The sequence below is a fragment of the Orcinus orca genome, chromosome 14 (genome assembly GCF_937001465.1).
Source record: "Orcinus orca chromosome 14, mOrcOrc1.1, whole genome shotgun sequence".
In the NCBI taxonomy this organism is placed as follows: Eukaryota; Metazoa; Chordata; class Mammalia; order Artiodactyla; family Delphinidae; genus Orcinus; species Orcinus orca.
This window is the reverse complement of record NC_064572.1, coordinates 77,792,710-77,816,617: the sequence shown is the minus strand read 5'-3', so window position 1 is coordinate 77,816,617 and position 23,908 is coordinate 77,792,710. Positions and strand designations below refer to the sequence as shown.

The 23,908-nt window shown below is 38.0% G+C and overlaps 2 protein-coding genes across 5 annotated transcripts in view; both read left to right on the top strand.

Annotated features, from left to right (window-relative positions):
• Positions 1-23,908, top strand: part of FAM204A (family with sequence similarity 204 member A) — a 781,024-nt gene that overhangs the window by 276,756 nt on the left and 480,360 nt on the right. The gene's annotated exons all lie outside the window — the stretch shown is intronic.
• The window catches only part of RAB11FIP2 (RAB11 family interacting protein 2), a 40,140-nt gene that overhangs the window by 4,543 nt on the left and 11,689 nt on the right, over positions 1-23,908 (top strand). For 2 of the 4 annotated variants that reach the window (XM_004265785.4, XM_033420947.2), the window contains exons 2-3: positions 1,225-1,667; positions 2,379-2,847. In XM_004265785.4, the coding sequence (XP_004265833.1) occupies positions 1,225-1,667; positions 2,379-2,847 (912 nt within the window). Of the gene's footprint in view, positions 1-1,224; positions 1,668-2,378; positions 2,848-6,408; positions 6,485-7,470; positions 7,547-23,908 lie in introns of all 4 variants that reach the window. The other 2 variants (XR_007471477.1, XR_004481287.2) reach the window with 2 other exon arrangements.

The following is a 23,908-nucleotide window of genomic DNA, read 5'->3' as shown; positions in this document are numbered from 1 at the left end:
TATGTGCCAGTTTTCTTTTGCCTGGAAAGGCCTTTGAACCAGTCTTCCAATTGATAGTAAATGTAGCTTCTTCTGGTATATCCTGTAAAATTAGATCAGAGTTCCTTTTGTAGCTAAGAAAATTTAACACTTGCAGAGCTGTATTTAAATGATGACCTGTCTCCGATAATATACGGATATATACGGGATATATCAGATATATACAGGACGGATAATGTACTTCATTGTTAAGTAATGTGAAAACATTGTGGAAACTCTCTTCTAGGCTGGCGTTTGTAGTTTTTTTGGCTGTTTGCCCTGTAGACTGACCATTTGTGACACCAACAGCTGGAGAGGTTCTCATGGATAAAAATACTGTAAACAAAACCAAAATAAACTTTGCTTCTTACACATCATTTAAAAATGGGCAGTGTAATTCACTGAAGTGACTAAAAGCATAGGATATGGCTCCAGTTAAAATAAGTTTTATTTGGTATTGTCACAGTACCAATAGTTAATGAAACAAATAGATTCTAAGAGGAAGCACGTAAGCTTTCTTTTTTCATCAAAAACGCTTTACAAGATTTATGACTATTTGTCACTTCTTGCATTTTATTAATTTGCATATTTTATTCAGGAAGAGGCTTTGACCCATTTTATATGAATGCAAATTATATCATATGCGATTTTCATGATTAGCAAACTATATGGAGTAGTCTCCCATATTAACAAAATTCTTTTAATAGCTTTTGCAGAGGAACTATTTTGAGATAGAGGCTAAATATTTATTATTTTATTAAAAAATTAGTCATTATCATTTTATGGTGCTCAAAAATAGTTTGTATTGATGAATTATTTCAGGGTCTCTATCTTAGTGTCTTTTAATGCTAAAAAATGTTCTTCAGCCATTAGCAACACTTACCCCAGATGGAAACATAATAGTCTATGTATGGTTGGTAAGAATTTTTGATGATGAGTGATTTTCAAATCATGAAAGAAAAAGTTGTCTAAATAGCTTTTCAAAAAAGACTGATTCCTTCTGTATATGCCACATGACAGAGACTTATCTGTTTTTTAAATGAAGCATTGAATAAAACCAGAAGCACTCTGGCTGACAATTTCTCGTTTAGTGCTTAGATTGCCTTGATGTAGAGTAACTTTACCTAAAAAGCTGTTTGTATACAACAGAGCTCAATAATCCTCTCTTCATTACATGTTACAACCCAGTTTTTCCTTCTCTTTAAGGTGGTTTAGTTTAGAATCCAAACAAGGAAAAAGAGCCAAAAACAGGGGTGAGATAAAGGTCAATATTCAATTTATGAGGAACAATATGACAGCAAGTATGTTTGACTTATCAATGAAGGACAAAACAAGATCTCCTTTTGCAAAATTAAAAGATAAGATGAAAGGTAGAAAAAATGATGGGACATTTTCTGATACATCTTCTGCAATCATTCCAAGTTCTCACATGCCTGATGCCAATACTGAATTTTCAAGTAGTGAAATACAGATGAAATCTAAACCAAAAAAGCCTTTCCTTTTGGGTCCTCAGCGACTCTCTTCAGCGCATTCAATGTCTGATTTAACTGGGGCCCACGTATCCTCGGAGAAGCTGAAGGCTGGCACCGTTGCTCAAACGCATCTTCTGGGACACCAGATAGGTTCCTTTGGAGCAGTTCCGGAAAATGGTAAGTGACTCATGCATTCTTTCTTGTTGATCCTCCGTGGTTTGAACTACCCTCTTAATTTTTAAAGTTCGACTTCAAAGTTAGAGAATAAAAATTGGAGTTTCTTGCTAGTATTTTCTAAATTTAGTCATCAAATATTTATTGAGTACCTACTGTACTCAAAATTGGTAAGTATATTAAAGGCAGAGCTTGTCTGCATTCAGTACTGTATTTATATTATTAGAGAATAAAAATGAGTCTTGGTTTCTTTTCATGGCCTGGCTTCTTTTTCTTAACTGCCGTTTCTCCTGTCTCAAAAGCCTGAAGCATAAATGAATATTCCGTTTCATCAGAAAGTTCCTAGAAAAGAAACCTTTAATGTTCAGAAGTAAGAAAGTAAATTTAATGCTAATGATGAAAAAAAGTCTGAGAATTTATAGCACTATGATGCCAAGCAGAACCTTTAGTTTTGACATTATAATTTGTTTATGTGATTGTTTCTTTCTGAGCTGAGTAAATTACTAATTGTCTAGCAAGATACTAATTGTTATTAGCCTACATACCGCTGTACCTTAGCATTTTAAGGTTGTTTTCCTTGATTATTTTAAAAGGTTAATATCTTTAAATAGCTAATTGCTCTCATTCTAAAAACAGCAGTATGCACACAGAACATGTCAAATAGTGTGATGTAATGTGTCACTGATTATGTACTAACTACAAAATTGTTTGCAGGAAGTCTCAGATCTCCACACAGAAGAACATTAAGCTTTGATACTTCTAAAATGAACCAACCTGACAGCAGTGTGGGTGAAGGTGAATCGTCTTTCGGAAGACAAAATGACCCATTTACAAATGTGACTGCTTCATTACCCCAAAAATTTGCAACACTGCCAAGGAAGAAAAATCCATTTGAAGAAAGCAACGAATCGTGGGACAGCAGCATGAATTTATTTTCAAAATCAACTGAAGTAAGAAAAGAAAATAAAAGAGAAAAAAGGGAGAAAGTTAGCCTGTTTGAAAGAGTGACTGGAAAAAAAGACAGCAGAAGATCTGATAGACTTAACAATGGGGGATCTGATAGCCCTTGTGACTTGAAATCACCTAATGCATTTAGTGAAAATCGTCAGGACTATTTTGATTATGAGTCAACTAATCCGTTTACAACAAAATTCAGGGCTTCAAATATAATGCCATCTTCAAGGTAAGCTTAAACGGGGGGAAATTGTGCTATTTTGGAAAATATTGTACTTGAAAGTATCAAATATCCTTTTTAAATTCCTTTTATTTTACTTGAAAAATAATTCTTATCTTATTTTTATAATTAATTTTGGAGCCAGGCAGTGTTGCATACATCTTTGGAATTGAACTTTTTATCTTAGAAGGATAAAAGATTCTTAATCCCCACTGTAGTTTATTTCTACTTATGTTAGCCAGAAGCTCACCGAAACTTACAGAGAAAACAGCATAGCTTTTGATGAGACGTAGTGGGAGTGAATCACCAGTGGGAGTTAATTCAAGCCAGAAATTTAGGTGATAAGTTGTGTTTCTAGATGTTATTTTCCGGAGATTAGTTATGGACCAATAGCAGCCTATGGACTATTCTTTAAGAAATGCTGGCTTCAGTATTAATGGTTTTCATAATAGGTGTTAACTATCCTTATTAAATGGCTATTTAGAGTAGTTTTTATTTGTGAATGTTTATTGGAATTCAGTGAACCTTGTGGGTACTATAAATACATCAAAGAGTATCTGTAATGATGACTTATAGTTATAGAAATAATCCATCATGATAAGGTTGAGATTTTCAAAATCTGTTCTCAGTTATGTAATAGTACTTTTCTAATTCCTTAGTACAGGTTGGAACTGTATGGTTTAAATAAAATGATAGATTTTGCAGAAGTGAATGGTGGAATAGCTGATTAAGGAAACCTCAAGCAAAGAGTAAGATGAATTTATTGGAACCTTAAGCAGTCATCATGGAAGAGCATGGTAGACTGTTTGCCATGTAACATAGACGTTCTTTCCCAAGGCAAGGACGTATGGTGTTCAGACCCCAGTGGGAAACCTGGCTCAGTAGCTCTGTGACCTCTCTCAACCTCAGCATCTCCATCTTTGAAATAAGGAAAATGATATCTACTTGATAGGATTGGGAGACGATAAATGATAAAGTACATGGTACAAAGCCAGGCCCCAAATAGGGAACCCATAAACGGTGGTTGCTGTTTACATTGCCATGTCATACTTTGTTCAAGAACAGTGCTTTGTGTTGTCCTACTATAAACAGAAAATAGTACTAACAATTGCCCTTTTAGGCTTGTGATCTCCTGCCTGTCTTCTGATCTTCTAAAACATGCATTTAGAGTTTTCCAGGGAAAGTTTGTGTTTCTTTTATCAATAAATGGGTATTTGCTGTGGCTTTAGAAAGTATTGTTCAGTTTTCTTTATAGACTGTACTCCAAAGAAATATGTTTTTATCATATGGTATTAATATTTTATTGAAGAGTCCATGGTTTTTTCATGCTATTCTCAAGCATTTCATTTTGGTATTTTACATAGTGTACTTCACATATTGCGGTTAAGTCTTAAACTACAGAGGTAAATAGAAATGTATTTGCTTTTTTCCCCTCTTTAACTGAACTTTTTTTGAAGAGGATTACTGTAAAGAACTGAGATAACTTAGAGATTGGATAATTTACATAATGTTAGAGTCAAAGAAAAGCAAGAAAAATGGGAAACAATAGGAAAATAATTTTTAAATTATGGCAGCATATGGAAAAATAGGTATCCTCAAATTTTTAATTGCCTTATACTTGGGCTTATTTATGTGGACTTAAAAATTAATGCTTTAAAAGTGAGTGTGGCATTTTGTGAAATTCAGGCTTTGTTTTGGGTTACTTCGATATTAATACTGTATCAAAATTAGAGCTGTTTCGTGATATTTATAGAAAATGATTGCAAATGTGTGAAAAACAATAGGTTTTTTAACTTTAAGAATTTCTCTTCTTCATATTCATGAGATGCCAGCTATAAGAACAGAAACATTTGTAGATTCCTGAGAAGTTACTCTTCCTTTTTGTGTCACAAACCATCTTTGTGATAAATGTGAAACATTTGCAATAAAGGGGTAGGTCTAATTAATAGTATAAAAAAAGAAGGATTGAATATAAATAGATCTAGGAAGAGAGTACAGTTCAAATTCTTGGAAAGCAACTTTGTCTCGAGTGGAATTAGGAAGGATATAGTCTGAGGTAGTTTGGTCTATTCATATTTATCCTCCCAGTATCATTCCTCAGTTATATGGGACATTTTAGATTTCTCACCTTAACATCTAAACCAAATGCACTTTGAAGCTATAGACTCACATCACTAGGACACATGCTGTGAATTATTTTTTTCTGTAGTGCTAAATAGATCCATTTACAGAGTCTCCTGGACTCTTTTTTTAAAAAATTTATTTTCATTAATTTATTTTTTTGGCTGTGTTGGGTCTTCGTTGCTGCACATGGGCTTTCTCTAGTTGCGGCGAGGGGGGCTATTCTTTGTTGTGGTGCGCGGGCTTCTCATTGCAGTAGCTTCTCTTGTCGTGGAGGCACGCGGGCTTCAGTAGTTGTGGCACGTGGGCTTAGTAGTTGTGGCTCACGGGCTCTAGAGTGCAGGCTCCGTAGTTGTGGTGCACGGGCTTAGTTGCTCCACAGAATGTGGGATCTTCCCAGACCAGGGCTTGAACTCGTGTCCCCTGCATTGGCAGGCGGATTCTTAACCACTTGCGCCACCAGGGAAGTCCTCTCTTGGACACTTGTGACTGATGTTTTCTTTTTTTTTCTTTTTCTTTTTTTTTTTTTGCGGTACGCGGGCCTCTCACTGATGTGTCCTCTCCCGTTGCGGAGCACAAGCTCCGGATGCACAGGCTCAGCACCATAGGCTCCATGGCATGTGGGATCTGCCTGGACCGGGGCACGAACCCATGTCTCCTGCATCGGCAGGTAGACTCTCAACCACTGTGCCACCAGGGAAGCCCGACTGATATATTTGAGAATGCTGAACAAAGTGAAGGGTAAAATATGTAGCTGTGGAACTGGATTTTGTTCTTTAGTGAGCTGTCTCCGCTATGATTGCAGGTACACAGGAACCATATTATTACCCTCTGGGTGAATAATGTGTATGATTACAACCGTAGAATTTTCTTTATGCCAAAAAAATTTTAAATACTAAGGAACGCTTTCTTGAAAGTTAGTTTTTATTTCTTTGTAAGTAAAGTCCACCTGAAGAAATCACCTCGTAATCACAAAAATTACTGCATTTTGGTTCTGTTCTTGGAATAGATCCCATAGTCTTACATAAAACTGAGAGAGGAAATGAGTTAGGCTTTTTGTTGGGTTACTTCTACAAAGAGCAGGGCTCTTTGAAACACCTTTCCCTGCAGTTACTAATTCTCAGTCTCCTTCCTCTTACCCACCCCCACTTCTTTGAAGCCTCTCTTACTCTTGTAGGAAGAGGTATCTGTTCCTTGTGCTGCAGCATGTTCTTATCTAATCTTCCTTTCTGTGGGCATCTCATTGTTCACTAATGTGACCAGCCACTTTTTTTCCCTCTCACCTCCATGAACAACATGAGGGCAGGGCCTGCATTTCATTCATCTTTCAACCCTTCATCTCCAGCATGATGGGAAGTAGCTGGTATTGGAAAGCATTTTTTGATTAAATGAACACGGTATAGCAGATGGATTTCCTAAAATGCTACTTTCATTCTCTCATTCCCTTAGTCTCCTGCTTCCAGCTCAGTGTGGGCTAATAACACTGAGACACCTGCTAACACCAACAACAGATCCATAAAGGCAGGTGTGTGCATTTTTATATACAACTAAACATGATTAGAAATCTAAGTGAGTTTTAAGGGACTACCAAAATTTAATATTCATATCCTAATTAACATATTTCTGGAGTTTGTTAAGAACTCTGTATTAATTAGGTTAGGTTATCAGCTGCAATAAACAACCTCAGCTCTCATTGGTTTGCTCCAGTAAAAGTTTATTTTTCCTTGTTGTCACAATTGAATTCTCTGAGACGGGGCTGGAAGAAGTGGCTGCTTTGTTCCATGCTATTGCTCAGCTCAACACAGTTGCTCAGGAACCAGACTCCTTCCTTCTTGTGATGCCACCCTTTAACACCCATCCTCCAAGGCCGTGCAGCAGGGAGAGAGAGTGGAGGATCACATGTGGGACGTCTTTATATGCCAGGCCTGGCAGTGGTACCCATTACTTCCACGTGTGTCCCATTGGGCAGCGCTCAGTCATGTCCCAACCTGAGTGCAGCCAGTTAAGAAACATGGTTTAGCTGTGGACCCAGAGAACACTGAATTGGGTGTGGTGAGTGTACCGTATTGTGTGTGTCCTGGATGCCAATTCTAAGAAGTGTGGACACTGTCTAACACTTGGCATGCTGTAAAAGTCCAACTACACGTGTATGTGAAAGGGTAGCTGGGATTATAATTTTCAGGAAAATGTTTTCTTAATTTACTATTGGTATTGAGTTGTTTGTATTTTAAAATTGCTCTTGCTCTTGCTTTTTAATTACAAATCACAGGTAGTTTAGCAGAATCAGTATCAACTAATTTGTTATGTGGTTAACCCTACAATTTGTAAAATAATGATTTTTTGCATCAGCAGTAATTAACTTTCCAAAAACAAATATTCCTGAATGTTTGTTATAGCATTTTCAATAATTTGTTCACAACCAGTTCTTCTTTAATACTGGGTTATTTTCCCTCTGGAAAGTGGAAATAGGTGGGTATGTTCACCAAACCAGATTTCCCTTTTTTTTTACAGAGATGGAGCTAGACCGTTCACTTAGGTGGGGACATGTGACCAAGTTCTGGCTTATTGAAGACTTAGTGGAAGAGATGTACGGTGGGCCCTCCATATCCCCAGGTTCTACATTCGTGGAATCAATCTCGGGTCGAAAATATTTGGGGGAAAAAATTCTAGAAAGTTCCAAAAAGTAAAACTTGAATTTGCTGCATGCTGGCAGCTACTTACATAACATTGTATTTACAGTATTCACATAGCACTTACATTGTATTGGGTGTTGTTAGTAATCTAGAGGTGACTTAAAGTATATGGGAAGGATGTGTGTAGGTTACATGCAAATACTATGGCATTTTATATAAGAGACTTGAGCGTCCAGAGAGTTGAGTAATCTCCTGGGATCCTAGAACCAATACCCCACAGATACCAAGGGATGACTGTATACCAGTTTCAGGTCTAGTCCCATGAAAACCTCCTATACAGTCCCCCATATTGCCTGTCTTCCTCCATACCCTAGGCCGAAGGTTGCCAAATCTGGCTTGCTGCTTGTTTTCGCAAGTAAGGTTTTCTTGGAGTGCCGTTCGCCCATTTGTTTATGACTGCTTTTGTGCTATAATGGTAGAGTTGAGTAGTTATGACAGAGACTGTATGACCTACAAAGCCAAAAATATTTATTATTTGACCTTTTACAGAGATAGTTTGCTGAACCCTGTACTAGCTGGATGGGGGTCTTTAAGAAGGGCAGAGCCATAAGATAGGGACAACCTGGGTCCCTGAATGCATTTGGAAGGCCACCTGATAAACAAGAATAACTGTTGAACCTTGTCTTGAATGATAAATTTTCAGAATATTGTTACTGTGATTTTTGCATTTATTTATTATAGCACGTAGCATCATTATTATTTATCATTTACGGCACAGGGGCCATAGTGCCTCTTGTTCTTTTTAAGAAAGTCTAATTCAAAAACCTTTCAGAACCACTGGTGTGCAATACCAAATCCAAACTCTTGTTCCTAATTTTCAAGGATTATTGTATTTTAGGCTTTTCTTAACTACCCAACTTTTCTTTTACAATTCCTCACCTTTCTGTGCCAGGTGAGTTCATTTCCTTACTGCACCTCTCTACCCTGCGGTCCCTATAAGCCTGGCCAACTCTATTCCTTGGCTCAGCTGTGGAATGCACTCTTCACTCATCTCTTGAGTGTCCTAAGCCTAGCTATCCTTGATGTTGAAAACTCTTTAATCCTATTTTGATTGATAACATAGTGTTCCCTTCTGTGGAATTCTGCTGATATAGAACATAATTGCTGTACGATGTTCATTGTGTCTCAGTTTTAGTTGTCCCCACTAACCTGTATCAACTGCTGAACAGTTGTGCTGAATCTTCTTTTGTGGGTGCCTGCAGCACCTAGATCACTGCATGTCATCAGTGCTAGAATCTTCAGTGAGTAGGCCCTGAAATAAAAGTCAGCATTTAAAGAAAAAAAACTTCCTGCTGATTCTCAGGCTTAAAAATTGTTGATCTAAATTATATCATCTATTTCATAAAAGTTCAGTAAGTACTTATTTATGAATAGGAATCAGGAGTCGTGCTGGTAAAGTCATAGTTGAATGGACAGTTTAGTCATATTAGCTTTGTCTACAGGGCCCTAACTAAGTAAAGGGATCAGTGAGGAGATCGGCTTGACTAAAACGGGGGTGTGGAGAAGAGTATGAATTTGGTTGAATGGCTAAGAAACATCTAAATTTACTTAGGCGTTGAAGACCAGGCAGAAATGTCTGACTGTTAAATATTTATGGCATCTGTGGATGGGTTGTTTTTCAGGATTCAGGTAACACCAAGGCATCAGTAGTGATGAACAACATTTAAAAAATATGCTTGTGTTTGTATGCTACCTATAATAAATTGAAGAGACTACATTTGTGAGGTATATTCTTCTGAGGTTCCAGTTTAGGACTGAAGATACCTCCTGGTTAATTAAGAGAGTTCATTAATATAAGGAGAAAATTTGTGGTGTATGTCTTATTCTGAAATTTAAAAAAATATAGTCAGTAATATAAGCATACTCTGTAGGATGAGCTAATGTTGTTTGATGTTAGAGGTAGCTCATCAGAGAGCAAGACCTTACGGGAGATATTTTTACCAGAGAATTTTGTTTTGGGAACATCCTTCTATTTATGACCTGCACAAAGAACACACTTTCCCTTCATTATTTTCTGCCTTGTTGTAGTTGTGAATATACCATGTAGCAAACTCTTAGTTGCGCTACAGAACTTAATGGTATGTTGTATAATAACATGCCTAGTATCATTGATTTTATTAGAGCATGTATGCATATATTTCCTTTTGCAGTATTTGCTGTGGAAGAACCTGTCTACTTCTTTGCTCTGAACTTAGGCCAAAGAGGTATTTTTTAGGGCAGTACATAAATAGTGTCTGAGATGGCGATCTCATATTTATCACTAATATTTTATAATTTTGCATGATAGTATGCCTTTTCCTTTCTGGATCAGGTTAACCTACTTCTCTTTTCCCTTCCTCCGTCCCTGCTTTCTTTAATCAATTCCGGTGATGATTGTACCATACCTTTCTTAAAAGCTGCAAAAAATTTAGTTATCTAGAATGTATATTTAAATGTGTCTCTAATTTTCTCAAATCAAAAATCACCATAGGCTTTTAAGCATGTAACCATTATTATGAAGTTGTATAATATGTCCATAAAAAAGACTTCACTGTAGACTTACATTTTTATTTTAAAAAGTTATAGTAAACAGATGATCCTAAAGAAAAGACCTATATTCATAGTTTTAAAACCTTCATTTTTATAATGCTCCTTATGGACATTTTTTTTTTTCCTGTATAAGTTTAAAGCTCAGTCTTTGGCTTAGTAAACCTTATCCTGCATAAGGTTTACTTTAATAGCAATATTTATTTTTTATCCTTATTTGTCTAATATTAAAGATAATCTCCCTGTTATTCATAGCAGCCTATAAATCTTTTACACAGCTGAAAATTTGTAGCTTCATTTATGAGACAGAAAATAAAAACTTGACATGAATTTTGGAGCCATTAATCCATTAGTGCCCAGGGATTTACAGAATGTGTCTAATGAAACAATGACTAGGAGCATGAAATATGCGATGTGATTAGTTCCCTTAACACTAACTAGAACTTTTATGCTTAATTCCCCAGGTACTACTTGAAACTTTTTTACCCTTTGTCATCCTAATACTCATTATAATAGCTTTCATTAATTGGTACATCTCCCCATGGGTTAATTTGCAGGCACCAACCATGCCATCCTTTTGCTAACTTGCTAATGCAAATTGATATTTATAGACTTCAAAATTGAAAACAATAAAAGCTCTAACAAAAAGACTTTGCTAAGTTATTATTATTATTATTTTGAGCTGAGAGATTGAGATACACAGAGAATCTGTGAGAGAAGAAAACAAGCCAAAAAAATCCACAAAAACTACTGTAGGCTAATAAACTGATGTGAAAATTTCTCAATTTACAGCACTTGACAGGTGCTAAAAGAAAAGCATCTTTAATTTTAATGTGTTGTTAGGACCTCTTTAGAGAGACTGTACAAGTTATTAACAAGGTCCTCTGAGACAGGAGACGGGTAATTAACAAGACCTATGGAGATATAGTTTAGGTAATTAACGAGCTCTTAGGCACTGGACACAGGATAACACATAGTGAGTCCAATAGTTAAAGAGAACAGGTTGTTATGATATGATCAAATACAAGATGTAGTATGTAAGTCTTCTTGAAGTTTCTGATAGGAGAGTATTAAGATTATATTCCAATGACCTTAGTGTACTAATTTTTGTAAATCATATATAAATATTTTGCTTTAAGATAGAATTTGAGAGGATTATTTGCAAAATCAACAAGTAGAGAAGCTTGTTACATGTAGATTAATAATCTTCGTTAATTGCCATTAATGAACATGTATATTTTAAGAGCAATACATTGGAGAGACATAAATTACGTGATTCTAAGTTTAGACTTTTATTCCGTTTACTTTTTACCTGTGGCCTCTTGGGTAAAATTGTCTATTCCAAATTGGCAGTCTACTTTCCTTGTCCAGTTTAAGACTGTCAGGATCTAGGGCAGAGAGAAGACTGTCCTTCCTCAGTTTGTTTTTTACATAATATGCAAAGGTCCCTCAAGTCATGATCTTATGGTACCTTTAAGTCTGAGACTCGAGAGTCCCAATTTCAGATACTTGGTCTAATCATTTCCAGTGTAAATTTGAAATTGTTGGAGTATGAATCGAGTTCTGGTTCAGAAAACTCCCAGTCAGCAAACCTTTATTATAAACATGTTATACTCTGAAGATTAAGAGTATGAAGAAAGCCCTGCAGGTCTGATTCATTCCATTGCTTCCGATGTGTGGCTGCTCCAGGCCATCAGTATGACTTTTTCCGAATTTCTGATAATCAAATGATATTTTCATTTTTATTATTTTTGGATGAACAGCAGTACTTTAATAAGATAGAGCAATACTTGCTATAGACAAGGACAGCAGAGGTTATTAAGATATAAATCCTGCTCTTAGAGCTCATAAAAGCAGTCATGTAAATATTAGGTCTGAATTCCATGCTCAGGACTGGACATTGTATAGGCGTTGGGGTACTTTGAAAGACTTTTCAGTTGGGTTGTGATATGATCAGAGTAATATCTTAGATAACTCTGTAGCATGGTGGGGGGGTCTGCTGGGGCCAGGAGTGGGAACAGGGAGGAGGCTTTGGGGCAAGAGAACAAGTTGGGAAGTTACCGTGATTGTTGAGGTGAGAGTTGATGCAGGTCACTTGACAGTAAGGATGGAGAAGAAGGGAACCTCTCTGAGATACATTTCTGGGCTAATATAGATGGGATTTAACCATTCTGCTTGTGTGTGTGTGTGTGGAGGGGAGGGATGGTGGGGGACTAGTAAAGGAGAAAAAACAAGGAGGATTATTCCAATGATGTGTCTTCAATCGGTGTCTTCAATTTGATGAATCACAGTACTGTAAAAACTGTATTACAGCAATGTCAGGTCTGTAGTCTTGAATCAAACTTGGCATTTCAGTCTTGATGGAGAGGGCTACGGTTTTTTGTGTTTTTAATGAGGTGCTGTCTTGTTTATTTTAGAATTTTGTTTTTAGAGAATAGGAATTATGTGTTTTGAGTTATTCGAGACAAGCAAGTTAGTATCAACATAATAACAGTTCTTGAGAATTTGTTTTTGAAAGCTGGAAAATATTTTGGCTTCTTTGAACACAAGAATGTGTTCTGTAACTGCTTGTGGACTTAATGCATTTAAAATGTGTTCACCTTAACACTGTAATTACTCCATGTATTTCTCTCCAGTGGCTTTTGGTTTTACCAAACCTTGCCCCCTTTTGTTAGCTTCTCACTAAGAGAATAACTTCTTTCTTTTATACTTTTCCCTTACTTCTGTATACCACTTTTCCAGGCCTCCTGCTTCTATATTTAGAACATTTCCTTTTGGACTACTGTGACCATATCACCTGTGGTTACCTTTTTTCATAGCAGTAAAGCTTTAATTTTTAAAATACGGGTGCTGTTTCTATATATTTAGTATATGGTGGTAGTGTTACCTGATTATTTGATGTGTTAAATCTAATTCAGTATTATTATATGACAGATAATAATTATAATGTAAATGTGTAAGAATTAATATAAATATTAAACTACAGTATTATGTAACTATTTTGAATATATTATACATCAAGTAAAAATGTTTTATGTATTTTATATATTTATTTTAAGCTTACATATCTTTTTGACAAAAGTGCTAATACCACTTAAATAGCAATTACATGGATCACCTTGTCCAGGATAAAACTTAATTCAAATTGCCAATTTTTAAAATTATTTTCACAAACATGTCTGTAAAAGTCTACTAGGGCTAGGGGTTGGATGGGTTGAAGATAAGATTCATAGGTTACTAGTAGCCTCATAAACTAGGGAGAGGGATGTGTAAGCAGTGACCTGTAATCCAGGCAGAGTGAACTGTGTTGAACACAGCATTTGCTGCGGGAAGGGAGAGGAACAGCTTGCTAGAAATTAGGAAATGCTTCTTCAAGGAAGAGGCCTTTGAACTTTTGTTCCTGACCGTTGAACATGATTTTTTACGTTGGGGAATGAGTAGATAGACAATTGTTTTAGTAAATAGCAAGAAAGCTTATTTTAAAAATTATGAGATGTGTTTGGAAGGAATGTTTTATAAATTGTGACTGTGTACTATTATATCATTAGTTGTCTGCTAACTACTTAGTAATTTTACCATTGCTTTTCTAGTTGGAACTATAGTCTTTGTCTGTTGTTCCCTGCCTGGTAGGTTCCTGAGGAAGTATTTAGGCTACCAGGAGCCAATTAGTGAGTGCCCTGCAGCAGCTCTGCATTAAGTATAACAACCTCTTTGTTATGGAGCTGGTGTGGGAATGGGGGTATTCAGGTTAATCACATATTTTGTTTACTTGAGGTGTACAATATTGTTTCATGTAGATTTTTTCACTTTAAAAGAAATTAAATGCCCCAAATAAATTTAAAATGGAAATCATACCAAACATAATTTAATATTTGATTCAGAAGGTATATTTAACTACTTCTACCTGAGGATTTTTCAGTGTTACATGAAAGTATAAATATAGTAATAGAATATCTAAATACAGTACTAGTAGAATATCCTAAAGCGAGTATAGGATAGGTTTAAGAATTCAGGTTTAGGACTCAGGTCTGGATTTGAGTCTTTGGAATAGCTATATGACCTTACTTAGCCTTTCTAAGCCTAATTGTAAAATGGAATAACAACCTTGGTGTGTTGTGGAAGAGATTAAATGATGTAAGGCACATAAAGTGCTGAAGGTAGGTTTGCCACATGGTAAACCTGGAAATGGTAGCTCTTGCTATGATCTTATTACAAAGCATCTACAGAATCTGTAACAATTGGTTTAAATAAGTTAAATGAAATTATTTACAAGTAACAATAGATTCTCAACATTAAAAACCGTAAATAAAAGAAGTTAGGAGCTCATGTTTTTCACTGACTGATAAAGGACATACATTTGGTAGAAAACAATAAACTGGATAAAAGTTTTTTTCAAGATGTATGTTCAGTAATAATCTTTGATGAAATAAACTAAACCACATTGAAATTAAGTAAAAGTATTCCCTGTATTTAGTAGAAAATTTATTTTATGACTTTCAAGGCAAAGGTATTCTAATCAGTATTGCTATAAAATCCTGTGTCCAGAAATTATCGCATAGCACTAATAAGGACAGTGCAGGGTAAATATCTAAGCTGTGGCTTTACCTTAAAGGATGATGAGGTTTTCATAAACTCACATGACTGAGTTCAAATTAAATTGTTCAAAACTATCATAGTAAGAAAGATAAATGCCGCTTACCAAAAACTCCTCAGAGACCCCTTTGGGAAGAGGGTCCCTGCCTTAGGAAATTCACACAGGTAGTAGTATATCCCTTCTAAGCAAGGTTTAGAAGTTGGCTCTTTCATTTCTTTGTCAGTGAAAGTACACTCTTTTGTCTTTGTTTTTTTTTGTTTTTGTTTTTGCGGTATGCGGGCCTGTCACTGCTGTGGCCTCTTCCGTTGCGGAGCACAGGCTTCAGACGCGCAGGCTCAGCGGCCATGGCTCACGGGCCCAGCCGCTCTGCGGCATGTGGGATCTTCCCGGACCGGGGCATGAACCCGTGTCCCCTGCATCGGCAGGCGGACTCTCAACCACTGCGCCACCAGGGAAGCCCCTGTCTTTGTTTTTTAAGCAAAAGTATAAGATTCTACTCGAGTAGTCTCCGAGCTCAGCGTTCTGAGAGATAGTATAATGTATAATTTCCAGTAAAATGATTATACTTATCTTTTTTGGGGAGGGGGCTGGAGAGTGTATCTTAACACAAAACAGTAAATTCTTTTCTAGCAAAACTTTATTAATTTCGTAGCACTGTGAAACCAGCTCTTACTTGCCAAGAATGTTTTAAGGCTGGGCTTTTCAGCCTAGGGTGTAGCATGGCCAGAAATCCCCCAGTCACCCCAGCAGCTCTCCTTCCAAGGAGGATACACAGGAGTTTGGGGTTTGTGTCACCAAATGGAGGGTCCCCAGGAAGTCTGGCTGCCTTGAGTGCCTCTCCTTGAAGGGTCTGCAGAGATGACAGGTTAAGGAAGCAGTTGCTTTCTGGCCAGGGGCCTCATTGCAGGGTGTTCTTGAACATTGGAGGCCTTCCTGGTGACCAGAGGGCACCAAGGCTTCTTTTCCAGAACTTGGCTTCGTCCTGGGTACAGAGCCAGCTTGTGGTACTTTTGGCCAAGGGTGTTGTGAGCCAACTTGCTTCGCTCTCCACCTTCCTGGAAGAGTTACCTCTGCCCAGGTTGTCCTCAACCTCTCCTCATAGGAAAAGGCTGATCAGGGATGCTGGGTTGGCCTTGATCGCAGACAGAACCTGTGCTCTGTCAGGCCCTGTCAAGGGCCCTCGTGCCTTGTTCTCATCGCTTCTGTCCAGTTTCACTGTTTGGCTTCCAAAGTAAACAGAACTTGCTTTCCACTCCCCTGTACCCTCAGGTAGACTCTAGTGGATATATGGCAGACAGTGGACCAGGATCTACTCAGAGCAACAGGATAATCACAACACAATTTCCCAGAGTGACAAGGTTCCTAAAGATTTAAGGAGAAAAGATTCTTTTTCTATTAAGAGAAGCACAATTATGATAGGGAGTAAAACTTAAAAAAAATCTGAATTTTTAAGTTAAATTTGAGATGTCGAGGCAATTTTATGCTTGTTGTCAGATTTATTCTCATGGATCAGGGGTACTAAAGAGAACAAAGTTTGAGAAGCTTAGTTGTAAAGAAATGGAGAATTTTTGGAATTCATAAAGATTATGTTTGGAAATTTGTGAATTGTTTGATTGACTGTATTTTAAATAATCATTTCTTTTCTTCACCAGGAGAAAATAGTAAGTTAAATTTGATTGAACGTGATATTCTTGATGAAACATGCCTTAATTTCATGGGTATCTTTCAGCCTTCAAGTTTTAGGACTTCTTCAACAGTATCGTCATTACCATTTCATGATGGAAAACCAGTTAGGTCTGAATTTGCTGTCCATGATCTTTGGTATCACTGACCACAATTTCCTAACTGTCTTGCCTACGAGATCTCATAAAAGATATCCTGTGAGAATAATAATAAGTAAATTACTGTTAATCCCCATAGACGTTTATAAATTAGGTTCTGTTTTGCCATCGCGGTATTAGTGTGCATGCCCAGTCCCAAGAGAGAAAATGGAGTATTTTAATCTCTAATAGCATTAATTTGATTTGGTACTCACTCCCCACCCCCCCCCCACAAAAAAAAAAAAACAGGAAAAAAGCAGTATTGAGTTGCACTGTGGCTCTTAAGCCCTATTTGCATGTGTAATAGACATAATTGAAATGTGCTAAAGGTTGAGTTTACTAGTGGAAAGTCTCTTTGGACACTTCATTTTTTAGGGCTTTTATAAAAGGAATCATTAAGAACATTTCTTTAAACTCCTTTAACATTGAACCTCTATGGAATAAATGTTTTCAGGATTTACCAGAAAATTGTCAGTTGAATCTGTATTGTGGTCAAATACCTAAACTGGTAGACTTGGTTGGTAAACTGGATAAACTGGCTAGTTGAATGGATTATATTAGAAGTCACCAATTTGAAACTTATTTCAATTCATATTGGCAGTTTTAAGTATCAGAGTAATTCTTTCTGTCTTAAAAAGAATGGAAAAATATTCCATTCATATGCTGTCAGGTCTAGATAAAAGTGATCTTTGTTATTCAGAAAAACGATATCCTCTGCTCTTTGGGGACTTGATACCTTGTTGTCGAAACCTGTATTGACCTACTATTGATTTACTCAGTCAGCTATTAGCCCAATTTTTATTAAGCACTGGCTGTTAATTTATTCAGCATACATTTGTTAAGCATCTGCCATACCCTAGGTACTATGTCAGATGCTAGGGCTGAAAAGATTGAGATATCATTCCTTCCTGTAAGCAGTTTGTAGTAGAAAGAGGTGGGGAGGCCAGGGATTAGGATAGATACCCAAAATGCAAACTTAAAAAAAAATTCATTTTTAGAGCAGTTTGAAATCACAGCAGAATTGAGCGGAAGGTATGAGATTTCCCATATACATCTTACCTGCACACACATAGCCTCTCCCATTAGCAACCTTCCCCATGAGAGTGGTACATTTGCTAAAATTGATGGACCTACGTTGACACGTCATAATTATACGTAGTCCATAGTTTACATTAGGGTTCACTCTTGGTGTGGTATATTCTGAGGCTTTTGACAAATGTATTAATATAATGGCATGCGTTCATCTTTATAGTATCATACAGAGTATTTCTACTGCCCTAAAAATCTTTTGTGCTCTGCCTATTGACTGGTCCCTCCCCCCAAACCCTTGGAAACTGCTGATGTTTTTACTGTCTCCATAGTTTTTGCCTTTTCCAGAATGTCATATAGTTGGAATCATACAGTCTGTAGCCTTTTCAGATTGGCTTCTTTCACTAAGTAATATGCATTTAAGGTTCCTCCATGTCTTTTCATGGTTTGAGAGTTCATTCTTTTTTTAAGCACTGGATGTACTAGTTTATCCATTTACCTGCTGAAGGACATCTTGGGTGCTTGCAAGTTTGGGCAGTTATGAATAAAGCTTCTATAAACATTTGTGTGTAGGTTTTTGTGTGGACATACATTTCAACTCCTTTGGGTAAATACCATGGAGTGCAATGGCTGGATCTTATGGTACAAGTTCCTGTTGCTCCATATCTTTGTCAGCATTAGGTGGTGTTAGTGTTGCGCATTTTGGCCATGGCAGTAGGTGTGTGGTGGTATCTCGTTTTAATTTGCTTTTCCTGGATATCATATGATGTGGAACACCTTTTTATGCCTATTGCCATCTGTATATCTTTGTATCTGTTGGGATCTTCGGCCCATTTTTAAATTGGATTTTTTTTCCTTATTGTTTACTTTTAAGAGTTCTTTGTATATTTTGGGTACCAGTCCTTTATCAGATATGTCTTTTTCATATATCTTCTCCCAGTCTTTTCATTCTATTTAACAGTGTTTTTCGCACAGCAGAAATTTTTAATTTTAATGAAGTCCAGCTTATAAATTCTTTGTTTCGTGGATCCTGCCTTTGGTGTTGTATCTAAAAAATTATTACCATACCCAAGATCATCTACATTTTCTCTGTGTTATCTTCTAGGAGTTTTATAGTTTTGTGCTTTACATTTGGGTCTGTGATCAATTTTGAGTTGATTTTTATGTAAGGTCTGTATTTAGGTTCATATATCTGAAATTGGAATAGCACTTCGTCATGCAAAACATTCCATTTTAACTCTCTTTTAATCCTAATTCTTTGAAATAGGTGGTAAAATGTCTATTTCTTGATTAAAAATAAAATATGAAATTTAGAGCAATTTAATAGGTTGTACCTGGGTACTGGGTGGTGGGCAGTAGGTTTGGAAAGATAAGTATAGTCAAGCCCAATAGGCTGTGAAAGCCAGGCCAAGAAATTTTGTTATTGTTCCAGAGGAAGGTGGAGGCCAGAAGTTTTTTTTTTTTTTGCAGTACGCGGGCCTCTCACTGTTGTGGCCTCTCCTGTTGCAGAGCACAGGCTCCGGACGCACAGGCTCAGCGGCCATGGCTTACGGGCCCAGCTGCTCCGCGGCATGTGGGATCCTCCCGGACCGGGGCACGAACCCGTGTCCCCTGCATCGGCAGGCGGACTCTCAACCACTGCGCCACCAGGGAAGCTCCAGAAGTTTTTTGACAGAAGAATAATGAGGTTAGACTTTAGCTTTAGAATGTCCTACCCAGCCATGTTGCATAGGCTGGATGGGACAAAGGAGTAGTGACAGAGACTGAGAGGAGGCTATTACAGCAGTCCGGGCTGTTATAGTCTAGGTGGTCATGTGGTCTTGTGAGCAGAAAGGTAGCTGTGAAAGTGAGTAGTGAGGAAACAATGAGAGATCCATGTCCAGAAGCTGAATGGGGAGAACTTGGCAGCTTATTGATGAGGCACAAGCTGGAGGCTGGAGTCAGGGGTGCCTCTGAGGCTTCACCTTTGGTGATCAGGAGACTGGCTGTACCAGAAGGAAGAAACAGACAGAACTGATAGAAAAGTCAAGATGATGATTGGTTTGGGAGAACTTTGAGACAAGTTAAGTGCAGGTAAGATATCCAGTGTGAGACTTTAAACAGACATTTGTAAAGGCGGTATTGCAAAGGACAAAGTGATTGTGGTTGAAGATCAAAGATTTAGCAGTCATCTGTCCATTTAATGGTGGCAGTTGAAGTAGTGATTTCCAAGGTAGAGTGGAAAAAGAGGTTTGAAAACAGAACGTTAAGAAATAGCTAGTGTTGGGGCTTCCCTGGTGGAGCAGTGGTTGAGAGTCCGCCTGCCGATGCAGGGGACACGGGTTCGTGCCCCGGTCCGGGAAGATCCCACATGCCGCGGAGCGGCTGGGCCCGTGAGCCGTGGCCGCTGAACCTGTGCGTCCGGAGCCTGTGCTCCGCAACGGGAGAGGCCACAACAGTCAGAGGCCCGCGTACCGCGAAAAAAAAAAAAAAAAAGATAAAAAAAAAAAGAAATAGCTAGTGTTTCCCACCTAGGGTGAAACGGGGAAGAAGATAGGTAATCAGAAACATAGGAGAAAATTTAGGCCACCACTTATCACAGAGGGGGAGAGTCTCAGAACAGTCATCAAAGGGAGCTGAGAGGTTAAAGAGAATGAGGCTGTTACCTTAAGTAAAAATCGCTTGTTGGCCGTGAGTATCGGTGGCGGGGGGATGTGTTTCAGGTTATAAAAGGTGAGGCAGTGAAGTAACGAAGACAGCAGGAGTTACTTGTGAGGGACCTGGGAGGGATTAGAGATTGGCAAAATAAAAGTGGTGGAACATCTGAGGGGTAATGGACTATAAGTATGCTCTGGTGAGACGGGTGAGGAAATGCAAACAGGTTAGGAAACAATTGGGATGACAGTGGGGGTCCACAGAGCAGGTCTGATGGGGTGACGGAGTGGGAGAATCGGAAGGTGAGATGGATCAGTTGGAATTTCAGTTGGATGAGATCCTTCTGTGAGTGATCGCATCCCACCTTATTGATTACTGTTCCTCAGTTGAGAGGAACTCCGTTTGTGGAAATGTGTTATAAATTGTAAGGCAGTGTATAACTGTGCAGTGGTACTATTCAAATCCCAGTCACTTCAGTTATACCATTTCAAAAGTGCAGTTTTTCTTTGGCTTCCTTTCTTTCTCTCCTATTTTAAATTATTAAGTGAACAGTTTTTGGCATTTATTATATATTCTTGTATCAGTTAAAGTCCTAGCAGGAAACAAATGACACACTCAAAACGAGTAATTGAAGTAAGTTTAGTGAAGATATCATTTATAGAGGGGTGGCTAGGGTTAGGACACCAAGGAAGGGATAGTAGAGCACTAGGGACCAGCAGTATCTGGAAGGGACTGCCATGCTTAGGTGTGAAGGAACAGCTGTGGCTGTCTGTACAGAAGCTACTGGTAAAGCTGCAGTGCAGCAGGGCGACTGAAGAGGTTGGTAGGATGGGGCTGGAATAAATATCCTGTCTCCCCTTATTTCTGTCCTCCAGTCTCTTGCAGGTGCCTCCCAGTGGCAGAGCACAACTGGAAGCCAATGGGCAAGGGGACCCAGGCGATGCCCTTTCCAGAGATCAGCCTTCTGGGGTGCCGGGAGGGGCAGAATGGAGCAGGAGAGGCAAACAGGAAAAAATTCAATACCTGTTGCTTTTCAGCCTTCGTTCTATCTCTTTAAGATTGTCTAAGTCTTGCACTTTTCTTAGTCATTCTGACTGGAAGAATCCTCAGGAAATTGTGTTGGCCTGCTTGAAACCAGCTGTCTCTGAGCTCATGGTTAAAGTCCAGTAATACCAGTCGTTGCTAGGCTGGTGTCATTACTCTCTGCCCTTGCTTCGCTGTAAATGGTGTATTTTTCTTTTCTTCTTTTCAGACTCATTAAAGGTTTTGTATTATGTTATAGTTCTCAGTTTACGCCCCTCCCCCTCAACTACATTTGTCACCAAAGTGAAGCTCCAGGTCTCCAGAGCCCACTCTGCTAGCTAAACAAGAAGATCAGTAGGATACTCTCCTTTGAAAAGAATTCATGTCCGAAGTTCTTCTGTGATAAAGTTATACTTATTTCCTATACACCATAAGAAATTGAATGGTGTTTAAGAAAGTTACTCCTCCACTCTGCTTTCCTCTCTTTGCCCCACCTCCCAGACAAGCAGGACGAGGTCCTGAGTTTTGCAAATAACTTGAATTGACTTATTAAATACAAAATGAGTCAAGTTGTAGGCCAAAGTGGACTTAGCTTTATAATTCCAGCAGTAACAGGGCTTGGAAAGAGGTACATGGAAGATGTAATAATAGTTGTTTTTAAAATGCCTTGGAAAGAACTTCAGGTGTTGTTACGTGACTTCTCCTTGAAAGATTTAAAACCCTAGAGCCAGGAATTTACACAGTTTGCCTTGTCTTATACTGACAAGGCAGCTAGTTAATCAGTTTTAATAGATCTTTGTTCTTCTGTGGGCTTTTTTTTTTTTGTCATGACAGACTTTTTCACTGTTAATAGTCTCTTCCCTTTCTTAGGTATTCTTGCTCCAAAAGAGAGCAAAAAGTTTTAAAAAGAGAAAAGGAAGGACATAGAAGAAAACTCTGATCACTGACAAATGCTTTCGTGATTTCTGTAGTGGTCAGTTTTATCACTTTATAAATGTTGCTTTGCTTTTCTGGCTTATCTGTGGAAGACTAGTCCATAGCAGAAATTGAAGGACAGTTTCAAGTTTCACCAATTTACTTACTCAGTATTTATCCTAACTTCAAAGTAAATTAATGTGATGTTATTGAAGAGATACTAATGATGCCTTGAAATACATTTGAGTACTGTTAATTTTAAAATTTCGAGTTTACCAGGAAAAATTGTTTAAAAATTGGAAATATCACAAGGTAAAAAATAAGCTTTTATTAAACCTAAAGACTTCAGAATGTTAAGGTAAAGTATTTTATTAGTTTAAATTATTTTTTAAAATATGAATTTAAAAATATTTTTATCAGTCTCAAAGTTACTTCAAAATCCTCTGCTGCCACCAAACTCTTTCAGTTCCGATTTCAAAAATTAATTGTTTTGAATTCTGAAGTTTAAATTTGTGTAGACTTTTTCAGTGTGAGCATGTCTAAGTTTATTTTTATACATGATTAAAAACACCATTTTCCTTAACCTGTCAACAACTCAGTTGAGCAGACTACATTATTCAGTATCTTGTCTGGCATGAGGAAGCAGTCCAAGAAGGGTAGCACAAATTGGTGCCGCACTTGGATAGAGACATTTTCCCCCAAGCTAATTCATCCAGTTCAGTTAACTTTTTTTTTCCCACTTAAGGACAGATCAAAAAAAGCAGCTGTGAATGACTGAGTTGGTCACGTATTTGATGCGTCAGTTTGTGAATATAAAGCCGAACACAGGAGCGGGGTCCTGCCTTTAGATTCCAGACAATGGCCAGTACCAGAGCCCTGGCCTCAGATCGCTGCACTGGGCTGCTGGAGAGTGTGGGCGAGCTTAGGTTACACTCAGGTACAATGGAAAAGAGCTGGGGCTCGCTGTGCTCCATACCTCTTTCCCTTACAGTTGTGACCATTCTTGAGAATTCTCAGACACTTTTCAGGTTGTCACTGAGTTTCACTTCCCCATAGGCTGAAGACGTTGGATAGTACATATGGTTAGGTTCGTGATTTTGATAAAATTTTTGTCCTAAATGTCTGTTCCTTCAAAACTCTTATTACAATTAATATAATACCAGCATTTCTATTTCTCAGTTCAATAATTTCTTCCTGAGACATATAATGAAATTTATACAGTCATAATACTGTTTATTCTTCAAGGATGTGATAGGATAGATATGAAACATCTAAATAACATTTATGAAAGATTAAATTTGTCAAAAATGGCCTGTTGCTCTATGGATGAGCTCTAAGAGCTCATCTTCTGCATGACAACCCTTCAGGGGCTCCTTCCCATCCCGCTTCCTGTGTACCAGTCTGCTCCGTGTCCTGCAGTGGCACCGCTGTCCGGCATCCCCAGACAGCATGTGTCTTCAGAGTTCTCTTTCTCTGGCCTGCCGAACCTAACCGTCATGTAATTTTAAGTTCTACTTTTTCCTTGACTTAGTAGACCTTCCTTGACTAATGCTGCGATAGAACGTTTCCTTCCTCTGGGTGGTCTAAGAATTTAACTCTCAGGGGTGCTCTCCCCCTACAAGGGCATCTCTCCTGTGTGCTTACTCAAAACATCTGATTGATCCACGCGTCCTGTGTGTTCAGGGCTTCAGCCGTGCGGCCTGTGCTCACTAGGT